General features: G+C 46.2%; 1 protein-coding gene across 1 annotated transcript in view; it reads right to left on the bottom strand.

Annotated features, from left to right (window-relative positions):
* Positions 1-14,822: 14,822 nt before the first annotated feature.
* Ttc27 (tetratricopeptide repeat domain 27) overlaps positions 14,823-24,116 on the bottom strand; it is a 136,542-nt gene continuing 127,248 nt past the window's right edge. The window contains exons 17-20 of the mRNA XM_029531208.1: positions 21,102-21,299; positions 19,639-19,750; positions 16,232-16,332; positions 14,823-15,045 (exon numbers count right to left, since the gene is read on the bottom strand). Of these exons, the coding sequence (XP_029387068.1) occupies positions 14,923-15,045; positions 16,232-16,332; positions 19,639-19,750; positions 21,102-21,299 (534 nt within the window). The 3' untranslated portion in view covers positions 14,823-14,922. The remainder of the gene's footprint in view (positions 15,046-16,231; positions 16,333-19,638; positions 19,751-21,101; positions 21,300-24,116) is intronic.

Genomic DNA, 24,116 nt, shown 5'->3' with positions numbered 1-24,116 from the left:
CTAGATCTCACTAAATCTTTAGATGTGTTTAATTTGGAGCACCAGTAGACACTGAGGCCGCTGTGTGTTGGGGAGACCCTGGGGATGGGAGAACGTGGATGTAACGGAGGAAAAAGCAGAGCAATGGGGTGTGGAGTAAGAAAAGAATACTTCATCACAACAATAAAAAGCAGATTAATACATAGGATATTGTTCAGAAAATAAAGTACCATTTGATATCCTGTGTGGAAATTTCCACATGGGAATCAGAAAATAGGGCAGAAACAGAATTCTGAGTGTGGTGATCAGACAGGTATCTGTCTTCGATCATTGTGCTGCTGTAACAGAAAGCCAGAGACTGGTTAACTTAGGAAGAAGAGAGGTTCGTGTTACACCTATCTGGAGCCTGAGAAATCCAGGATGGAGGATACAGCATCTGGAAAGGGCATTTTGATGCATCATTCCATGACCGAAGGCCAAGAGGGCATTGCCTGTGCAAGGAAAGGAAGGGGACCAAATTCATCCTGAGTCCACCCTTGTGATAACTAAGCCCTCCAAAATGACAGCGTCCGTGAGGACAGAGCCCTCACAGCCCCATCAGAGGTCTCACCTCCTGACCATATTGTAGCGAGGACGCTACATCCATCACCTGACTCTGGAGACACACCACAGCAGCGTTGGTTCAGATGCTTGCAACAGTCTGAGCTGCCCAAATCCCAAACTTCTACCTCAGAAAGATCTTCGGTGGTGAGTTTTCCATGACACAGCCAGCTTTTTTACCTGTTTATCCCAACAAACACTAGAGGCATGGAAAGAGAGACCTAGTAACTTGGAAATCTCCCCTTCCCTCTTCACCTCTTGCTCGCACAGCAGGCAGTGCCTGTCGAGTCTCCTGCTCTGTGCACTATTTTAGGAACAGCTCCTCACTACTGAGATTTTTCCATGCGACATAAATTCCTCAGGTTCTCGACACACAGTCGCTGCTCCCGATATGTGACATATTTGGAAGTCCCCATGGCTCCGGCTAAGATCGTAATGGGGTAGCTTTTTAAAAAGTTCTTATTTCCCCCTCTTTCCACGCCAGGCAAGGATACATTTCCTGCCCCTCCCTCCTTAAAAAGAAGCCCTGCAGGTCGGAGGCCTCTGTTGAGCCTGTCTATTTAGGCCCCAAGGTTAGCCTGAGAATAAGTCAATGTACAAAAATAAGCGGGAGTGTGAAGGTCACTTATTTCAAAAGAAAAACGAAACGAAAAGACCCTCCCAGCCTTGGAGGAAACGTCCTGTTAAAAGACATCTGAGAATGGGATCAGAGCTGGCCTCTTCCAACCTGTGAGATGAAGACACTGGCTCAGAACCAGATAGCAGATTTTCAGGGGTGGGGGGCACTGTCTGCCTTGGCAGGGAGAACAGGGAGAAGAGCCAGCATGGGTTCCATGGGGCCTCTCTCCCCACACTCTCCTATGTGGAACCTTAGTTGGCTTTTCTGTTCCCGCTTGCTTTTTTTTCTGTTTGCATGGCACTTGTCAGCACCATACACAAAAACAAGTTGGGGAGGAAAGAATTGTAGCTTATGCTTCAAGGTGAGACAATTCATCGCTGAAGAAATTCAGGGAAGGAACTTCAAGGCAGGAACTGAAGCAGAGACCACAAAGGAAAGCTACTGAGCGGCCTGCTCCCAGACTCCCACTCACTAACTTTCTTATGCAGCCCAGACTCACCTGTCTAGGAATAGTCCTGCCACAGAGTTGCTCCCTCCTATATCAACTAATAACCAAGAAAATGCCCAGGCGGTCTCACATGCCAACCTGGCCCAGCAGTTCTTCAGTTGAGCGTCCCATCCACCATCAGCCATCACACCCACTGACCTGGGTTGCCTCTAAATGCTTCTACATCCCCAGTGCCACTGAGCCATTCTGGCTCTGCTACGACTTTTGGTATTTAAAGCAAATTCCACTTGTGAGGCCTCTGTCCACTCACCGCCCTGTGGACCCTCTCCTTCCCAGTGTCCTTCTTCCTCTGTGGACACTTCCAAGATTTGCCTGGGAGAGAGCATCCCTCAGACAAGGATCAGAGAGACGGAGAGCACATAGGCGTGTTCTCCATTTCCTTTAGCCCCTGTGTCTTTGTGTGCCTCTAACGCAGCCTCTTTCCGGAGCAGGCGCTCCCTTGGCTTAACAATCTCTGGGTAATGAAGAACGAGTTCCTGAGCAGGGACCTACAGGAAGGGAGGAGAGGAAAACCATCCAGGTGAATTAATTACTCCAGGAAAGTCCTGAAGTAATTGGGGCTTCCTTGGCCTGAGAATAATAGCAAAGGAAAATCAATTTGTAAGCCAAAAATATTCACATCTCCATCTGTGACTGGATATATGTTCCACCCATACCCATGTTCTGCCTTGGCTGTGTGTGCCAACACAAATACCCTTTTCTTTCTCAAGGTCATCTGGAGAAAATGAGAGAATTCCAGAGAACCCCTTTAAGTACAGCTACAATGAACAGATGTTCTCGGCCACATCCACAGAGACAAAGAAACAGTGACATGAAGCCAGGACCAACGGAGAAGGATCTGGTCTTTTGTTCTTCCCTGTGAGATGGGGTCTCACTGGAGAGGCCCAGCTGACTTCGAAACCAAGATCCTCCTGTGTCAGAGTCCCAAGTGCTGGGGTTCTGAGTATGTTTCCCCACGCCTGTTCTAAAATGATGTGGTAAATGTGCTGTGGTGGTTGGATGTGTGAGCTGGAGATAAACAGTTCTTAGAGACTCACAATTTCTAAGTCTGCTTTCTCCGGCTTAAAGAAACAGAGGAGAGAGATTAATGCTTGCCATGCCCCTGTGGTAGCCCAGCACGTGAATGCCCATCTGCATACAGTTCCAGGATGATATATGCTTACCCCATCTTACAGCTGAGGCAGCTTGAAAGATCACAGAGAGGGCACAGTATGACCCCTGGGAGCACTGACAGCAGAATATAGACACAGGATCCAGATGTAGCTACTGCCCTAGCCTCAAGGTAGACCACAAATGGAATCTTAACACTAATCATTAAGAAATCATTAAGGTACACAGGCTCTTATCCTGTCCTTTCTTCTTTTTCTGAACTGGGTGACCAATGAGCCCATATCTCTGAAGTTCAACGAACAAAGCCAGAGGGAGGAGCTGTGGAGATTGCTCAGGGCCCTTGTCCTGCAAGTGTAAGTACCCCAACTTTGAATCTTTAGAACTGTGCTGGCTAGTTTTCTGTCAACTTGACACAAGTTGAAGTCATTGAAGAGAAGAGAACCTCAATTGAGAAAATTCATCCATCAGACTGGGCTGTTGGCAAGCTTGTAGAACATTTCCTTAATTAGTGATTGATGGGACTCCATTGTGGGTGGTGCAATCCCCGGGCTGGTAGTCCTGGGTTCTATAAGAGAGCAGGCTGAGGAGTGAGCCAGTACACAGCATTTCTCCACGGTCCATGCTGTCTGCCTTCCTGTCCTGACTTCCTCCGATGATCACTGTGATGTGGAAGTGTAACCTCGTCGCTACCGTCTCCGACCAGCAGAAAAGAAGGGATGAAACCGACGTCCTTCTCAAAGCAGTTTATTCAGGAACATAACTATGTGCACTAAAAAGATCCCCCGACCTCTCTTGGCCATCCCCTTTTATACCCTCTAGTTCACTCCCCATCACCCTATTCCACGGAGGCACAGTTCATTGGCACAGGACTGCATTCATCATATCATCTGATCTTTCGTCATGGTGCATCTGTGCAGTGCAGTTTAACGGAAGTGGCTATCTTGAGGGATATGAGGAAGTCAGTTGTTAGCCGTTAGACTTGGCGGCAGTCCCGGGCGCCATCTTGGGGCGGCAGCCAAACCCGCTCCTCACATAACCCAAGTAAATGGTCATGGTGTTTAATTGCAGCAATGGAAAACCAGGCTAAACATCCATGGAAAGCCAGGCACAGTAGTACATCTGCAATCCCACTGCTCCTACATTGATCTAAGGGACAGAGGCAGGAGAATTCCCAGAAACCCATGGGCCAGCTGACCTGCCATAATAATAGCAACCAAGAGATCTAGCCTCAAAGAAGTTGAAAGAGGAGAGCTAACACCTAAGCTTGTCCCTCTGGCCTCAACATACACACAGTGACATACATGAGCCTACACACACACACACACACACACACACACACACACACACAGAGGCACTCACATACCATTTAAAAGAAAAATACCCAGAGGAGTGAGATCATCTCTTGGCAGGGGTAGGGAGGGAAGAGAAAGGTTTTTAGGTGAAAATGATTATTAAATTAGGATTGGAAGTTTGCCTACATTTGGAGTTCATCACACACTTTGGATTCCGTTTTATTAACCAGCTCCTAAGAGCCCCATCTGACCTTTGTCTTGCCACCCTCTGCTAAACACCTGGAAGGAAGGGCGTGTGCCTCATTCATCACAAGACCTAGCAGAGAAGGCAGTTAGGGTGGAAGGGGAAAAAAAAAAAAAAAAAAGAAAAGAAACACACACTCCAGTAGACTAGATTGGATTTTTATACCTTGATTCCTGGATAACTGCATTTTAAGATAACTCATTCCTTCCTTTCTAGGCTGTGTCAAATAAGACAGTGGGTAGTGGGGTTTGTGAATGGCTTGAAGGTAGTGGGTAATGGGGTCTGTGAATGTCTTGTAGACAGTGGGTAATGGGGTCTGTGAATGGCTTGAAGGCAGTGGGTAATGGGGTCTGTGAATGGCTTGAAGGCAGTAGTAACAGAGTCTCTGCACTCATGACATTGGACTATTATAATTTAGTGTTTGGAATCACATTAAACCTAAACATTCTTTTTGTTTTGTTTTGTTTTAAAGATTTATTTATTATATATAAGTACACTGTGGTTGTTTTCAGACACACCAGAAGATGGAATCAGATCTCATTACAGATGGTTGTGAGCCACCATGTGATTGCTGGGATTTGAACTCAGGACCTCTGGAAAAGCAGTCAGTGTTCTTTTTTTTTTTTTTTTTTTTTTTTTTTTAATGGTTTTTGGAGAAGGGGTTTTTCTGTGTAGCCTTGGCTGTCCTGGAACTCACTCTGTAGACCAGGCTGGCCTCGAACTCAGAAATCCGCCTGCCTCTGCCTCCCGGCAGTCAGTGTTCTTAACCGCTGAGCCATCCCTCCAGCCCAACCTTAACATTCATTAGGGCAAGAATACGTTATAGCCAAGTTTTGTGCCCTAAGCGTAAACCACAGGGCCTGACCCACAGAAGATGCTCTTTAGCATCCGTTAAGTGACAGTGGATCTGCCAAAGGCTGTTGAGTCTTTAACATCTGGGCCCTTAAGTTTTGACTGTAGAGTCTCGAGCAAACATTTCTCGAGGACTGGGCCACACAGGGAATGAGGGACAACCATTCCCATCCTTAGAGAGCCTTTACTTTCACTTGTGTGACCAGAGAGGCAGAACCAGAGACAGGGCAGGGAGCCACTCAGATGATGGTCAGAGTAAGATAGCACTCAAAGCAAAAACAAAAGTGCCGCAGGAAGGTTAGAAAGAGGGGACACGACATCTGGCTTAGGGGTTCTGGAGAAACCTGGAAGGGGAGATCTTGAAGAAGTGGGTTCCCCACCGCAGACAAGAAGTGGTAAAGGGAAGAGAGCGCATCGTGAAGGTCGTGTCATTTTAAAAAACTGAGAAGCACAACCAGGGAGGTTATCAAAAACTGGCAATTACTTGGGGAGAGCTCCACGCCGCCATGGGAACGTGTGTGCCACAGTCGACAATGGGCATATTCAAGGAGGCGAGGCCAGGCAGAGTTTTCAGAGACAAAAATGAGGAGTTACATCAGATATTTTGAAACAATAATCTTTGGCCACAATGAACCACAGACAGTTGCTGGGCAGATGGCCTTGAAGATATACTTTTGTTGTAGGTTTCGGTGGCCTGGGTGAAAGACGGATTCTTCGGTGGTTTAGGGAGGGGCGCGGGGGCGGTTACGATCAGCAAGGGTAAGGAAGAGCGCCCCTCCCAGGTCTCCCCACTCTCAGCTTTCTTTCCTTTCTCATACTTGTGGATCCTGCTGTTGTCAGGGACCCAAGCGCTGCCGCTGCCATTCTGACCGGCAGCTTCCACACTTCTTTCCCGGGCAGGGGGGAGAGAAGATGGATAAAGAAACCCGGCAGGCTCCAGGAAGATGCTGGGCACCGACTCTTTAGGAGAATCTTGAGGTACCTGCAGTTTAGAACCACGTGACACGTACAGAAAAGCCTGTGCCTCGGGGAACTTCAGAGCGCCTTGAAGCAGAGTCATGATATAATCAGAGAGTTGTGTTCTACACGAGTCTTTTTTGTTTGTTTTTTTAAGAAACAAAACAACAAAGAACCCCCACTTCTTTTTTCTTTTTCTTTTTTTAAATATGTGAGTACACTGTCGCTGTCTTCAGATATACCAGAAGAAGGCATCAGATCCCATGAGCCACCATGTGGTTGCTGGGACTTGAACTCAGGACCTCTGGAAGAGCAGTCAGTGCTCTTAACCGCTGAGCCATCTCTCAAGCCCTACACAAGATTATTAACGCTGCCAGTCAGTTTTCCCTGTATCTCAAAAGATGACAGAGTGCAATGCAATAGGCCACACTGAGTTTAATCTGCACCATAGTTGAAATTGTAAAATATAACCCTGAAGTTAATGACTACTAAGGAATATATTATAGGGGGCAAAGGTGACAGAATCCACCATTAGCTATCTATTGCTTTATAACACACTGCTAAGCAACTTAAAACAACACATTTATTACTTCTGCTTTTTTTAAAGATATTTTCTTTATTTATATTTCTAATGTTTTCCCCTTTCCTAGTTTTGCCTAGTCGGCCATCAACGGGAGGAGAGGCCCTTCGTATTGCCTCTGTTTTTGAGGCCAGGGGAGGCAGCTCTTATTTCAGAGCATCTCAAAAAGCTGCCATCAAGGTGTCAGTCAGGGCTAGGGTCTTGATGGAAGGCTCAACTTGGGGTAGATTTGCTTCTATGAAGTGCTAGCTGGTAGGATTCAGCGATGGCACCATGGATTTGGTTCCTTGCCTTCTTCTGCGCTTTGGAGGTTACTGGCCCTCCATGCCTCTCCACCACGACGCCTTACGTTATCAAAGGCAGGCAGGGAGCTGCTGAGTCTCTCATTACTTGGGAGGGACATCTTCTCAGCATTGCCAGAATTTTGCTGTAAAACCACCATCCTCAAGGAAAGGAGTTCCACAGGACTGCAAATGCACCAGACAGGGATCTCCTGGTGCCATCTCTGGAGGCCTGTCTGTCATCTCAGTATTTCACAGAATTCTTAGTGAAATTCACAAAATTCGCAATGAACTGATGAGGCATTTTCAAACAATTATGGTCAAGTGATCCGATAGATCTTGGGATCCATGCAGAGATAGAGTTTGCTCCATGAAATGTCACAGTCGAGGATTTAAAAATTGTTGTCAGTGAGGATAGCCTTAGAGAGACGGGGTTCTAAGATGCAGGGGATTGGGCAAGCACAGAGCTCCTCCTCACAGCGGAGGACCTCCTCACAGTGAACACCCATCCCCTGCATCCCCAGCCGCATGCATGACTGTTTGCAGAATGAAGCTCTGCCAGTCTGCTTCCATTCAAATCCTCAGCCCCGCTCAGAGCCTGGACACTGGAGTTCTGTGTGGATGAAATAAGATACTCTTCACCCCGTCTGGTTCATATCCTTCCCAGGAGTGCTTCCTTCACATAAAGAATGTGCCAGCTACATTCCTGAAGATGGGAAAGCAAATGCTGTTGGGGCTGACTTGGGATTCTTGGAGGAACATCATTGGGACAGACAGAAGAGGGACAGACAGCGAGACAGGGGGGAGTGGGATGAGTGTTGGTGATGATTCATAAAGCACTGTGCCTTTGATCTGCAGGTCACCAGCTATTAATGGGTTGCCCTGAGACATCCCCTTGCCATATACATTCTTGGAATTCTTCCAGGAAAGCCTCAAACCTTAGGGTTATCTTTTTCCTTTGTGTAATGCACTGGTCTTTCATTTATCATCCCTATGCGGTCGTGGGTAAAGTTTCACCTTTTTTTGTGGTTGTTCCAGATCCAGGCACACATAAGTGCTGACCCTGTAACTGATGCTTGGTGGATCCTGCTAGATACGCCTATCAGTAACTTCTCAGACAGCTCAGACAAAAGTTACCACCCAGCCAGAGCTGTGAGGCCGAGAGTCTCATGCACGGCCTTGCTAGTCAACTTGGCCTTCGGACATTATCGCTGGCTTTCTCCATCACACTACAGTGCCTGGTGGAAATGCCACAGGATATTAAACATGTCAACGCCACACTTTTCAAGAAACGTGAGAAGTTGACTCCAGTCACTAAGATGAGCATGCTCAGTCAGGGAGTAAGGCCCAGCCTCCCTTAGGATAGCCCCTAGCATTCCCCCAGACACCAATGTGGAAAGGCATAGGCTCTGGGCTGAAAGACATCAAAGAAGTGAAGAGTCAAGAGTTCAGTGTCAAACAATACAAGTTATGCCTGGGAGTAACCACCTTAGAGTTGTACAATGTTAAACTTTTTAAAGAGAGGTGTGGTCGTAGGGGTGAATGGAGGGACTAGTTATATGCAGTACAGTTTGGGTTTTTTTTTTTTTGTCAAATCTCACTTTGAAAAGCCATATACTTTCTCTTAAAGAGCGAATGGGGCAGAGAGACTTAGAGAGACAGAGACAGAGAAATAGGCAGGCAGACGGACAGACCACACTCCAGAGATCATACTAGGTGTGGCCACGCTGCTGCTCGCGTTGGGAGTTTTCCACTGTGAATACAACACACATTTGGAACAAGGCACAGAACAAAACCATTCAGCTCAGTGACTCACAGCACAAGAACCCCACTAACCCCCACCCCAGGTAATGACGGTGGCTTTGCTGCTCCCCAGAGCCCTTTATGTACCTCCCAGCCAACACCCACCCGAACCCACAAGAGCAACCAGTCTCACTCACCCCGTGCTAATCACTGCCTCTCCTTCTTTACTGACTTAATACCAAGCACATGGCAGTAAATAACGTAGCTTAGTTCCACCGCCCTTTGAGCTTCTGCTATGTCCACAGTAGGGAAGAAAGCATGCGTGCAGGGTGTTGAGAAATCCACCGATGCTGCTGTGGCTGTAAGGAATCCACTGTTGTCGACGCAGACTGTTCGACTGCGTGCCTGGTCCAATTCTTTCTGCCCGGGGCCTCTGACGGACAATGCTGCTGCAGACAAGCCTCTGTGAGAGCTATGGTCCACACATGGACACATCTGCACCATGTGCATCTAGAGCAAAATTGGTGGGCTGATGGGTATGCACAGCTTCAAAAGATCTAAGAGAGTGCTTCCTGGCAGTCACTTTCCTTTCTCAGGGGCACGTAGTAGGCACTACCACTTAACCAGTAGCCACTGACAGAGCCTGTGGTCATCTCTGATTTTAATTTCATGACTCAGGTTGAGTCTTAGCACTCGTTTTGTATTTATATTTGGCTATTTCCTTTGGCACAATGCTCGATTCTTTAGCTGGGTTGTTTGGTCTTCTTTCTTTTTATTGGCTTATAAATGCCAGGCACACACAAACACCTCACCCTCTCTCTGGCGCTAACCATCTCCCCCAGGTAGCCCAGGCTGACCTCAAATGTCTAATCCCCCTGCTTCAGTCAGCCTCCCAAGGGCTGGGATTTCGGGATCGGGCCACCACGCCTGGCTCCTTGTTACGTCTTTAAACAACTCCTAACTTGAATGTAGTCCAATCTTTTAAACAATTGTCTCTGTCAACAACCAGCATGGTATAGTGGAAGGGCTCAGAGGCCCTTCTGGGGCCTCTCTGGGGAGCTACTGACAGCTAAAGGCTGCTGAATGACAGACTGGAAGCCATTTTCTTCAGTGACACTGGCACTGGTAAGTTACCCACACTTCAGTAAATAACCTCACACCCACATGACTTGAGTATCCCTAATTAAGTTGTGGGTTGTTAAAACAAACAAGATATAAAAGCGGGGGGGGGGGTGTCTTGTTAGGGAGAGAGGCTTCAGAAAGAGTGGGAGGGGAGGGGATCAGAGAGGAGGAGGGGGAGAGAGAGAAAAAGAGGGGGAAAGAAGGAGGTGGAGGAGGAGTGGGGAGAGGAAGAGGGGGAAGGGGGGCACTGCTGAGATATAAGCCTGTCTTTGGCCAAGCAGCTGTACAATTACTAAGACTGCTTTATCGGCCCTGGCACCAGACTTCCTAGAGGCCAACGATTTCAATAAGTAGTGTTGAAGCTACACAGACAACTGAGATATTCTGCACCATTGTTTCTCAAAATACAGGGCTATGACCGCCACCCCCCGCACCCCCAACACACACCAGGGATTATAGAAACTGGAGCCACGCTGCTGGTCGCCCCCACCCAGGGACTTCACGGCCCCTGAGGACTGACAGCTCATCAACAATGCCCGTTTCGATTACACCAAGAGTTACTTGTCTCATCTGCCCCTAGAAAACTTCACCCATCATCTGCTAACTCTGGCTGGCCGGCAGTTGAGGAGACTGAGGCTCAGGGAGATTGGGGGCTCGACTGTGGCCACAGCTAGGAAGGGATAAAAGTTGGGCTTTCAGTCTAGTTAACCCAGGCAGTCAACTGCCCACTTCATCTTATAGAAACCTGTTATACAATAGCTGTACCAACGGAAGAGGCCTGCCATGACACTGCTCTCCTCATGCAATACCAGGCTTTGACACCTTCCCCTCCAGTCCTGTCCACAGTCTCCCTGCCCTCCTGACCACCGCCTCCCTCCTGATTATCTCCCCATCCTTAGTCTCTTCTCCCTGCCGGCCATCCATCCCTACCACCTTTTCCCTTTATCTTTCTAACTTGGTTCCTTTCTTCCTTTACCTATAGATAGATAGATAGATAGACAGACAGACAGACAGACAGATAGATAGATCCATCATTCTCCACTGCCCCTCCCCTTAGCCTCACCTTCAGGCTAGAAACCAGGGAAAGCTCCCTACAGATGGAAACCCTGAGAACTGCAGGGCTTTGCAAGCACTAGACCATGGGGAGCCCTAGGAGTCTACAGCTAGCACTGTGCCAGTGGTTATCATCACATGGTTTCTTACTTGCCCTGTTTTTCTGTTGCATATTTTCATTTCCAAAGCTCTGATGCCTCTTCTTGGCTGATGATGTTATTGTATGCCTGCTCTGGGTGAAGACACAGGCCTGAGAAGTTATGAGTCTCTGAGTCTCCAGAAAGCACATGCTGGCTTGTAAGCAGCATTAACTCTATACAGATACTGATAGCCACTTGAGCCCCCCGTCTGGAGAAAGTTAGCCATGCGTGGGTTAGCTCCTTCACTTAGCTATGATTTACCGTCCCCACCCCCTTTCTGGCAAGAACATCACAAAAGATTAAAAAATGGCTCAGAGTTACCATTCAGAACACCATAATAATATCAGTTTTCCGCCTTGTAGCCCTTGGCAGGACTCCCTTTTCATAGATCACAATGTGGGCACGGGGCCAGGAGATGGCGAGGGTGACTCACGGGTCACTGCAGTTTATAAGTCAGAATAATAAAAGGGAGGGCAGATCTGACATCACTGGCAAGGGGAAATTTTTTGGTGTTGTGTTAAGCGAACTAATTACAGCCAGCTCTGAAGAACGTGGGAGGAGGACAGTGTGGCTGAACAAAGCCAGGCCCAAGGTAGGGGCAAAAGAAAAAAAAAGAAAAAAATCGCCCATAGAAAGCCAAACTCCGACACCGCAAAAGGAGTTGCAGAATGGATTAGCGGTTGTGTGTCAAAGGAAAAAACTAAAAGTCTGTGGGCACAGACACTCAACCAGGAGTAGGAGAAAGTATACCATGCCAAGTAGCAAGAGGTACACACAGCCACATAGTACAGGGTTCACACAGCCTCTGCTGCAAGCCACACAACTCAACTACTGCTAACTGGAAGCAAGATCAAGCTCAGCTTTTGCTTTCTCTTGGTGAAGAGCAAACGAGGCACGATTACTATTAGGCCTTGGCTGTGAGAGGCGGAGCGCAAGGCTACCTGCAGCCCACAGGGATTATGCTTTTATTAGTATAGTCCTGGGTTTGGTGGAAGCGTCTGTCTAGTGAATGCAGCTACTATATTTGAGCGCATGCCTGAGTAAGTGACAAGTTGATTGGAATCTATTTATAAGCATTCCTGCGTGCCGTGAGAAACCCAGCTGCATTTCCACAGCAGGGCACCCTCCACCAGAATGAAGGTTCTTGGCCATCTCACTTCAGGGCTTGCTGAATGGACAGGCAGACAGGAAGTGTGTGGCATCCACTTCGCAGATTTTATTCCTCACTCTCAGCCAGGAGAGTTCTTATCTAAACAGCAACTTAGACTGACATGGGTGTTATAAAAACAAAATGGAAAAGAAAACCAAACCCTTTTTATCGGGCTCAAATACAGCCTTGAGTTGGTAGAACTACAACTAGTGGTATAAACTGGATGAGGTCCTGCAGAGCCCGAGCTACCTGGACCTGAAGGCACGTCACAGTCCTCGAACTGGGTCTGTAAGGTAGTGGACTGCAGCATATGCTCACCAATTGTCCCACGTTTCTGAGTGGGTGGCACTAACAACACACCCAATAGAAAAAAAAATGGCATGGAAAGATGGTCTGGATACACAATTGAGTCTATCATTTTCTTCAGTGTTTGGGTCCCTCGCTATTATGATGAGGCTTCACGTAACATAGAGCCACATGTTCCACCCTTAAATGGGTGGAATAGTCTACAGGGCTCTATAGTTCACTTCCACTTGTCTACACTCAGGATCCTGGTTAAATATGCCTCTTCCCTGGGAAAAGGCTGACAAGGAATTTACTAATAATCCTAACAAATCATAGGCTATTATCAACTAAGACCTCATGGAATTTCTTGGGGAACTCGGTGAAGAAAGGCAAACTGTCAATGTGTCCCACTGTTCACGAGAGAAGGCAAATCAACCAATTACTAGAAAAGCCTATACAAGCAGCAGGAAGACTCGGGCTTTGGAATCTGCCTATTTCCTCTCTCCAGAGCTGAGCTGACAGGGCTCGGAGAGAGACGAGACAGCTGGCCAGTAATACTGATTCGGCGACTGAATGCTGCTAGCTATGTTTTGGAATGACATCTCTTCTCTTCTTGTAGCTGACAAAGCAAAAGAATGATTCAGTACTAGAAAACCAATGTTGAAAATACAAAAATTAAGACAGGTGGAAACACAGTATTTAGCCAAAATGGATGACACATTGCACCAAGACTCCACAGCAGTAATACAGAGGAGTGGTCCTCACCACAAAAGCTGACTCTGGGTGAGAGCACACCACCATGCCTACGATTCAACATCCACCAAGCCACACCCACGATTCCACACCCACCATGTCACATCACTCCCTCTTCTGGTTTTGGTCTCCACCTCTAAAGGAAAACATCAGCAGCTCTCTTTTGAGCAAACAGCCCGTGAGAGAGAGAGAGGCTGTGACCCAGCATAGCTACGGAGAAGACAACAGAATGGAGGTGACTGCTTTGCAGTGTGGTTTGTGATCACTACAACCACAGTGGGCATTCGACCTTGAACTAAAAGGAGAATAAATTGATTCATTTGTTCACTTGATTTCAGAAACTCATGCTCGTTAGGGCATTTCTTTTCTTCCCATCTCTCTTTTACCTGCTAGGTACTGACAAAGCATTCATTTAAAACTCTGCTCCATCCACTGCCACCCACCATCCACATTCACGTCCTATCTGTCTGCTATTCACCCATCCACTCCACTCCTCGGTGGCTTCCCTAAACAACTAAATCGTAATTCCTGTTACCATCTCACGTTACTGAACTTTTTCAGTAGTACTGTCTTTTAGAGCAGAAACTTTGGGACATATTTTTTTTCCCCTTGAAAGCTAGTATGATAATAGAAAAGAGAAGCAGATGGTTTAGGAATTAGAGTATTTAGAACTGGTAAGCATTCATAAGCAAAATTCATTTATGAAAGAATTTTTTAAAGACCCTTTAAGTGTTAAGACTACTTTATGTTGATGGATCATGAAGTGTTAAATTCTAAAGACAGCTAAAACCAGAAAGAAACTAGGAGTAGAAATTATTCCCGATTATAATTAAGAACATGGAAAAATACAAGGGACACGTGCTTCACACTATGCATGGGACCCAAATCTGAGCAGCGCAGGCCAGAAACCTAACAATTCCTTTCTCTGACTTCTGTAGTGAGATTATTAAGCCCACAGCTACCTTCAGTATACATTTCCACTGACATTACTAACAAGCATCTCTGTCAGGCATTGATATACGGCACCATTTCTACCTGTCTTCACCCATAGTTAGCTTATCAAAAGTCGTCTTTGGGCCTGGCAGTTATACCATGAAGAGTTTAACAGCCTATTTCCTAGTGGTGAACAGTACAGTCATAATCTGGTGTATCCCTTCTTTTCTTGCTGTTTCTTGATCTGGAAGCTAAACCACACGCACACTTCCAACTTAGCTAAGTCTGTGTCTGACACAAACACAGGATCCCAACAAGTGTAAGTGTCCCCAGCGCCAAGCCCACTCTTTTATCATTTTAGGACAGTAATGGAGCCAAGCTTGTGGTATCTGAGTGTCCCCCACCTCATTTATACTAAGTTTTTCCAAAGAATGATGTGCTCATGTGAGGCTGAGCAAGGATGAACCAACCCTGTGCTGGCCTCCTTGTGCTAGAATGCTTCAAGAGTGCAAATCCTGAACTTACCAATAACCAGACAAAGGTACAAACAATCTTTCTGTTTAATGAACTTCACAAGTGCAAACACCTGAGAACGTCACAAAATAAGTATGTTTGCCGGCAAACAAATTCATTTTAAAAATGGGTATCTTGTGTTTCAGACATACAGGTATTGGAGGAATTTGAGAAGGCAGAAGTGATTTTGCCACAAGCTGCTTTTCAGTCAGTACCGGTTTCGAAGCTGGTTGCTGAGGTCTTGCAGCTCTGCCTCCAGAGCATTCACAACTGCTATTTCACTGGCTAGCTCTCCAGAGACTTCTCTACTTACCACATCTGTAAAGTTCTGCTGCAATGTAAAAACAGTACGGCCATCAAAAGGTGAAAATTTCTTCCACACAATACAGACATGGTATTGAGTCATTACAGCAATCTAGAATCCCAGTGCTTTCTGCATAACACAACTCTAACTGTGCAGCAGCAATGCAGCATTTGCTCAGACCCCAGAAAGGTACAAATCCAAACTATATGCCTGAACTTACAGACTCAAGAGCTCTCCAACCATAGTTCACTGGTAGAGCACTTGCCCAGAGGGTCCAAGGCTGTGGGTTCAAATCTCTGCTCTGTTAAATGTTTTTTTCAATTTTTTGTCAATTTATACAATAGTGTTTGAATGAATGATGTTCATTCGTCCTAACAAAATTCTATTTACTGTGCATGCCTGGTGAGTCAGGAAAACCAGCTTTAAGATTTTTATGAGCATACATGGGCAGGGAAGAGAGGTAGGTAGGTTTGCACACATGTACATAGAGTAGACATCTGTTTCACTGTGACATATAATGTATTTGGCTTGCTATACATATTTTCATCCCAATTGAATAGATTTGTATTGTTCAATAGCCCATCCTAACAGACTGACAGAAACATTGCTGCAGTGTGCTGAGTAAAAGAATCATCTGGGCAACGAGCCTGAACACACACAGCGTATTCTGAACCAGGAATCACAGAACTTACAAATCACAACGAACACGCAGTCCTCCTCGGTGACTCGAGGAGGAGCATCGAGGAACTGAGGCTTAGAAGACCCACTAACCCCCAGAGCATCAATCTGCTCCACCTGCAGGGCTCCTGACTTCACTCCCTGGGCTCCACTTACAGCCCTCACGCCATTCTTGGCTGTGACTTGTACAAAGATGAGGTGCTGAGGACAGAGGAGCTGCTCTGTCCTGAGAGGACCTGGCCTGAATAACCTGCGAGCAAAGGCTATTTAAAGGTATAGTTTCTGTGCAGATGTTTGTATTGTTATTTGTTTACGTGGGCTCTAGGCGTTGACCTCCTGCTGTCTCTAGGCAGACAACAGAGGGCAGAGCCGGGCTGACCAAGCCTGCCTGGGTTCTGACAGTTCTCTCTACTCACTTTCACTTTTAAAGTGCAGTTCAGTCTGCCTTTCACTTATTTATTTCCTTTAGCAGCAGTGACCTGAGGCTGACGACCTTTCAGCCCACAGTTCTAGGGAACTCGCAGGTCATTCTTACCTTAGCTTTGGATAACAAGCCACGTAGATTGAGCCGAACTGAAGAAAGTGCTTGTACAGCTTCCTGGGGACTGGACTTGCTCTCAGCGCATTTCATAGCCACTGCAAGATGAACGCAGGGAAAGCATTAGTGCTGATCATCTACGGGATCACAAAGCAGCCCTTTACTGAGAATTTACAGTCATCAGCTTTAGAAGTTTGTACTTCCCTGGCCCCTCCCCCTTTACTTTTTTTCTACTTGGTGGTACTGGGAAATCAAACCCCAGCCTGTGCACGCTGGGCAAGCCCTCGTCTGCCACTGAGTCACACTCTGACCCTTCATCCTTCATCCTATGTAGGAGAGCACTGCTAAGGAGAATTCGGATGAGTTACATTAGGCGGGGATCCCACACACATGTACATACACAAACCCACGCATATACATGCACACACACAGTGAATTAGGCAGGCAAATAAACAAAGTCTCACTGAAAGCAAGGCACATACAGAGGACCAAGATGTAGTGCATCTCAGTGGGCTTCCATGGTCACTAAGGAGGTCCATGATCCCAAGTCACTAAGGTGGTTGCTGATCTGACTGGCCCAGCAAAGTGACACACCACATGTGCCAAGCTCATAAGCTTGCTGCATTTTAAAAAAAGATTTATCTATCTATCTATCTATCTATCTATCTATCTATCTATTTATTTATTTTTATATGAGTACAGTGTTGCTCTCTTCAGACACACCAGAAAAGGGCATCAGATCCCATTACAGATGGTTGTGAGCCACTATGTGGCTGCTGGGATTTGAACTCAGGACCTCTGGAAGAGCAGTCAGTGCTCTTCACTGTTGAGCCATCTCTCCAGCCCAGCTTGCTGCATTTTTAATTCTCAAAGTTTACAGCATTCTCGGAGAACTGACACCAACAATCTGCACATCTGCATCCAGGGTGGGTAACCATGGCCAGGCACCCGGACTCCCAAGCCACTTCTGGCATCAGCACCGAGGGAATCTCTCATCCCTGGAAACAGCCTCTGGCATTCTGGGAGCCTGCTTCTCTGAGACGGAATTCTGAAGAGAGCCTACTCCTCCCGAAGAAGTAATGACTGCTGATGCCTTTAAGAACAACTCAGCCCTCTGCACAGACAGGGGCCTGAGGTCTTTCCATTGTTTTCACGCCTTTAATCCTAGCACTGGGAAGGCAGAGAAAGAACCCAGGATCTCTCTGGGTTTGAGACCAGCTTGGTCTACATAGTGACTGAGTTTCAGGCCAGACAAGACTGCAAGGAAAGACCCTGTCTCAAAAAAAAAAAAATTCTCATCTTAAAAAATTAAAAAATTATTTTTCATGTTGCAGATAACAAGAAAAAAGCAAAAGGACACACAGTCTATCTATCAGCTCCACACACAGTCTATCAACTCCACACACACAGTCTATCAGCTCCACACACAGTCTATCAGCTCCACACACACAGTCTATCAGCTCCACACACAGTCTATCAGCTCCACACACACAGTCTATCAGCTCCCGTCCCAATCTCACTTCCAAAGCACATCAGAGATAGCAGTTGTGGCGGGAGAGCGAGGAGAGATCTGCAGAGACTGGAAATGACCGTGCTCCTGATACTGCAAATGGCACAGGGTGGCAGCACCTCAGCAGTGGGTCTCTGCAGTCCAGCACTGCCTTGCTGTCCCAAGCATGCTGCAGCCCTGGCAATGTTTACCCTTGGCAATCCAACAGGCACCAAGATTTCTAAAGCACCATATTTCCTTTTCAAAGGGTAGGGTGAAGAGACAGTGTTGGGGAGAGAGACAAAAAAGAGAAGGGGTAACATAAAACCTGTGCCAAGTGCCAGAAGATGGTTCCCAGGAGGATTTCTCCAGCCTGCACAGTTATGATGGACAGGTTTAAAGCCAGCACTCGGTAATGAAACTATCTGGGTCTGTCTGACCATCACAGATCTGGGTTCAGAGATGTTTACAGAGGGCAAACTTAAGTAGATAAGATATTCTCCAGAGAAAATTCCACCCTGCTAAGTATACACCCAATGCACATCAGTGGGGGCCCCCACACATAATACCACACCCACAAAGGCAAAAGGACCGAAGCCCCCATTTGACTAGCACAGGCCACAGAATTACTGCACCCCCAAAACAGACTTCTCCGGTATCCACCTCAGACTTTCTACTTGCCAGCCCCTGAGTTCAGTCTTCCACCTTATCTGCCAATCCTAGGTGGTCCAGGAAACTGGACACTTACATTCTTTCAGTCAAAGATCTGAAAGGCCACAGGAAGAATTATTAACTCCTAAGCCCATTCTGAACAATCTGAATGTTCTATGGCTTCTTTATAGGCAGTTAAACTTCATCCCCATCCCTCACATATCTCTCTTTGAGTTCCTTATCATATGGACAAGATCCTCTACTTCAAAAGAAACAGGGTGGGTGGGGTGGGGTAGGAGAGATTTACATTTAAGGAACATGTTAAATACTGTTAAATAGTAAAATGCCCTTGTGGACTCTAAGAGCACAGGTAGGAATATTCTCATTTTTACCTACAACCAACCAAAGGCCCAGGGACCTTAGGTCCCCGACCCAGCCTCATCCAACAAGCGTAAGATAAAGGTGGTCCTGGAGCTTTCGAGTCCTTGGTCCCAAAGCTCTGACCCGCTCACTGGTCCTTGCTGCCTCCTATTTGCTGTCACTACCAGGGTAGTAAAGGTTAGGCCGAGGACTCTTACAGTCTCTGTGACTCTATTTCTAAGACCGGGACTTTATTAAATTCACTGGGATTATATTCCCAGGGCATAACATACCAGCATTCAAATATCAATATAACAATGAACCACTGAATTTAGTATTTTTCATTATGCAAGAGTGGTCTAAGCCTGCACTATATTTATCTAACAAGCAAACAATTTTATTAGAGGTAAGGTTTTATTATAAGGTAAGGTAAGGTTCAAATTATAGACTCTAAATTACCCAAAGATAGGAATATTTTGTATTTTTGTATATGTCATAGCTTTTCATATAATGCTAAATATCCAGAGGTCTACATGTTTTCATAATCTTTTTCTTTTTTTTCTTGCATTTCTATTTATAAATCAAGACTATCGGAAGGAAATGTTAATGATTTTCCTTAATACAACAACATAATCAACAAAAACTTTGTGTGGAGTAAAGGTTTCTTGGTAGAAAAATACTCCATATTCTAAGGGTTTATTAACTCTGTTACTTTGTTAAGTAGTATTTAAGCCTCTGCCTGTTTCCTCATATTGCACCAAAGTGTTTTATAGATGTTCCTGAATGAAATACAACAATATCAATATACTCAAGTAATCAGGAAGTACCTGCAATTAAACTTGATTTCTGACTAACACTATTTATCAGTGACGAATGCATTGAAATACATATGGATATCAAATACCATGAGCAAGTCCTATGGCTCTTTGAACAACTTCCTTAAACGCTGTAGCATCTTTCTCCCAACAACTGGACTGTGTGTCACACTTGTACGCCTTCAAGAGACACTGGAATGCCTAGGAAATGAGAAAGAACAGCATTCAGAAGAGGGAGCATTCACATTTCAAACTGTCTTCTGAAAGTCATATGGAACTAATTCAAACTGAAAACCCAGCATCTGCATTGTGAGGCAGTCTCTGTAATCATCAAAGAAAGGGTAGGATGCACATCCAAGAGCAACAAACAAGAAACCAAGGATGCATCTGGACTGCCACTTTTCCCAGAACCAGGAAAATATGAAGGCTGGGCTTGGAAACCTGTAGACGTGTGAAGATTTCCTCAACTGCCAAGCTGAGAGGTGCAGTAGAGAATGAGGAGTGAGCCTGGGGAATGGTATACAATTTCACAGACATTTAAAAGGCTCGTCTGTTTCATCGTGAACGTCTTGATGGAGAACTCATGGTAAGAGTGCTCCTATTTGCAGAAGAGTACAAAGTCAGAAAGCCATGGAAGATAGAAAGTAGGAGTGTGCCCATGCGTGTGTGCGTGAAATATGTGTTCTGACAAGGCCATGGTAGAAGCCAGCTGTGTGGACAGAAGGATGGGAGAATGACAAAGAATCCCACAGATGAGCTGTACCGTGGCTGATTCCAACCCACACAAGTATATTGATTTGCTGTGGATATTTTGAAAAGAAACACAAAACAATGAGGTAAAACCTTGGATATTCTGGGCTCCTTTGAGCCTGAAGACAAGAGGCTAAGGGGACAAATGGAGTGGGACTGGCAACCCTGCTGCCTCTGCAAAATGCCAAGCACTTGCAATCTCCTGCTCCCACCCTCTTGGTTAAGTTTCCCCTTTTGCAGCCTCCTCTCAGACCCCCGGAAGACAGCAGAACAGGGACCCTCCTGCAGGAAACGCAGGAAATGTAAAATGATGAATGTTTTAAGTCTTATCATGGTCATAATTCAAAGTATTGAATACTGAATTTAAAGGCTGGGAGATGACTCAGTCAATAAAGTAATTGCCTTGTTGGTTAGCACAGGGACCTGTGTTCAGTCCCTAGAACCACGTGTTTAAAAATACAAAAAAATCAAAAACTGACACAGCATGTGCTTGTAATTCCACGACAGGGGAGGCAGAGCCAGGGGATCCTTGGGGTCCCCCGGGCTCTCTTGATAAATTCCAACCCAGTGCCCAAAGGAGGATGGTGCCTGAGAAACACCGCATGAGGCTGCTCTCACACATGCATGCACACACAAACATGCACACGCGCACACACACACTGAATTTAAACATATTAGTTTTATGTTTCAGATTATTGATCTTACTTATCCTTCACTCAAAAGCAGGCCTTCTTTACCCGTGGTAGCAAGGACAGAGGCCCAGGACAGACAGAGGCCCAGGACAGACAGACCATGCACTAACCTTGTCGTTCTCATCTGGCTTCTCACTCTGCCCATTCCCATGCACTTGGGCATACAGTCTCCAGACTTCTCCATCATTGGTCACCCTTGAAGTGACTCTGCCAAACAACTCCTGCAGCTTGCCTTTGAGGCTGGAGGCAACATCGCCACTTCGGTCGGTCATATCATTAACCACTGCCCGGACCAGAATTTTAAGGACCTTTAAAAATGCACAGAAGATAGTGAGCTAGCAGCCATCAAATAGTAACAAGAAATCCGAGGCTCCACATGCCATCAGACACTGAATAATGTGGCCTTACTTGGATATCATTATTACATATAAAGAGTGAAATAAACGTCAAGCCACCCTTGACACTCTAGAATCACATGCTCTCTAGATGTTCTGTCAGGCCCCTCAGAGGGCTCTCTTGTCATGGCCTTGAGTCTGCAGCTTGTCTCTTCTCACTTGGAGGACTCTCTGAAGAGTTGACCCACACCCATTGCTTCAAACACAAGCTTCACAGCTTCGGCTGGGATTTTCTCTGGAAGCCCAGGATATTGCCTAAATACCTACTGGGCAGTTCCATCAACATCTCACACTACCTTTAAGAGGGAAGTAGGTCCCACAGTCTTTTCTGTCCTGCGGTCTCACAGTGACCCTGTGTGCAGAGTCAGCCTGTATTCTCTTCTCTCACTCTTCTGCCAAGTGTAGCAGATTTCATTCCATATCTCCAGGACTCCTACATCCAGCCTGCTCTACCTTAGTTTATCCCTCATAAACTGTCCTCTGCACTGTGGTGACGTCATTCTATCACTGCTTACTGCAAAAGTAAGTTGCTAATGTGCTGGTATCAAAACCATCGCCTCCTCTTGCCCCTCCTCAGTACACTGAGCATCACCTCCTCTTGCCCCTACTCAGTCCACTGAGCAACTTTCTGGAATACCATGTTCTCAAAGTGTACCTCAGAGTCTGGAACACTGGTTGGTGGGTTAAATAGGTTATAACACATTACATCACAACAAGAAACCTCTGCCATATTTACATTAGGCCATGTATCTTAAGGGAGAGTCCCTGGAAACACACAAAGAGCATCTTCCACTCCTGGAGTAGAGGCACACAGAACCAGCTTGCGAAGATTCTAGAACCTGCCGCTCAGTGTGGTCCACATGCTGCCAGCACTGGGAACTCGTTGGAAATACAGAATCCTATATGCAAGTCTTTGACCATCCTTGGGAGAATGGGAGCTTACATTCCTAACAGGCTCCCAGGTAGTGGGTGATATTAAGGGCCTGCAGATCACACTTTGAACAGCAAGGCACCATTTTCCAGCACCAATCAAGGGCAACAGAGGGGTCATCCTCCATGTACATGTCAGAGTGTCTGGGACGTGCCAAGCAGCAACAGTGAGGGTAGGTTCTCTCCTTACATCACAGACTGATCAAAGGAGTCGCTGCACACACAGTGCTCTGAAAACCGCAGAGCCAAAACTACAGCCACTGTAGACACCACGACCCTCCTGCCAACTGTCAGGGCATACACAAAGCTCTTGGCTCCTGTTGGCTTGCTCAGCTCCAGGGAGCTCTCCCACCCCGAAACCCCACTCCACCCTGCTCACTTCCTTACTTCTTTAGGTTTCAAAATAACCATGTAGAAAAGAAAATCACGAGAGGCTGCTCCCCTTCGTTTCCGCAGCCCTCTGTACAGCTAGGTTCTGCCTTGACTTCATTAAACTCTCCCCAGTAACTTGGAAGGAAATGGCTTGACACCACCACTCTACAAACTCAAGCAAAAAAAGCCAAACAAGGCTTGCAGAAGTAATTGCCAAGGTCACCCAGCAAGGGACTTGTCAAGTTGATGGGGGAAGAAGTAGATATCCATGTATGCGTATGTGAAGGTCAGAAGTCAACCTCAGATAGTTCCCTCTTATTGTACCCTATCTTATTTATTCCTTTGTTTGTTTTGTTTGTTTATTTTAGAGACAGAGCAACTCTGACTGGCCTGGAATGCTCGCTCGCTATGTAGCCCAGGCTAGCCTCAAACTCTCACAGAAATCTGCCTGCCTTTGGCATGCACCATCACACCTATTTTTTTGTTTTGTTTTGTTTTTGTTTTTAGGTCTCTCACTGCTGTTTCAGTTAGACTGCACAGCTGGCCAACTCTTGGAATCCGCCCAGCTCTACCACCCTGCAGCACTACCTACAGACATGTGCCTTCCTGCCTACTTTTTTTTTTCCTCATTTACATTTTTTTATTATTATTTTTTTCTTTATTTACATTTCAAATGCTATCCCGAAAGTTCCCCCCCCCCGCCCCTGCTCCCCTACCCACCCACTCCCACTACTTGGCCCAGGCCTTCCCTTGTGCTGGGTCATATAAAGTTTGCNAGACCAAGGGGCCTCTCTTCCNANTGATGGCCGATNAGGCCATCTTCTGCTACATATNCAGCTAGAGACACGAGCTCNGGGGGTACTGGTTAGTTCATATTGTTGTTCCACCTACAGGGTTGCAGCCCCCTTCAGCTCCTTGGGTACTTTCTCTAGCTCCTCCATTGGGGGCCTTGTGTTCCATCCTGCCTATTTTTTATGTGGTTTCTGGGAAGAGAACTCAGGACCTCATGCTTGCCCTTTACCCTCGCCATCTCTCAGCCCTGGGGCTGAGCGTCCGTGAAAACGATGAAATGGTGACAATATAGTAGCTAGAGCACCTCCTAAGCTCTAGGTGCACATCCAACCCAGCCAGTGATGTCTGCTGTCCTGTGCACTCTGCAAACTAAGAAACTGGAATCTCTCCCAAGTCACACATACGGGGAGACCTGTAGACCATAGATCTGAGCTCAAGCCCTGAATCTTCTCAAGTAGTCACCATAGTAACAAAGCATAGCTCCCTACTTCTTTGCTATCCCTGTTTTTCACTTTTATGAAGTATATAAGCTAGAAACCTTTTCATTTCACTGTTCTTTGATCATCTAGATTAACCAAAGAGACAGATTTTTGTTTCCTAAGTTATTTCAATTAAAATTTCTAAGACATTAGAGCT

The sequence above is a fragment of the Mus pahari genome, chromosome 18 (assembly GCF_900095145.1).
Source record: "Mus pahari chromosome 18, PAHARI_EIJ_v1.1, whole genome shotgun sequence".
Taxonomy (NCBI): Eukaryota; Metazoa; Chordata; class Mammalia; order Rodentia; family Muridae; genus Mus; species Mus pahari.
Note: the sequence above shows the minus strand (reverse complement) of the source record. Positions and strands in the feature narration are given on the sequence as shown.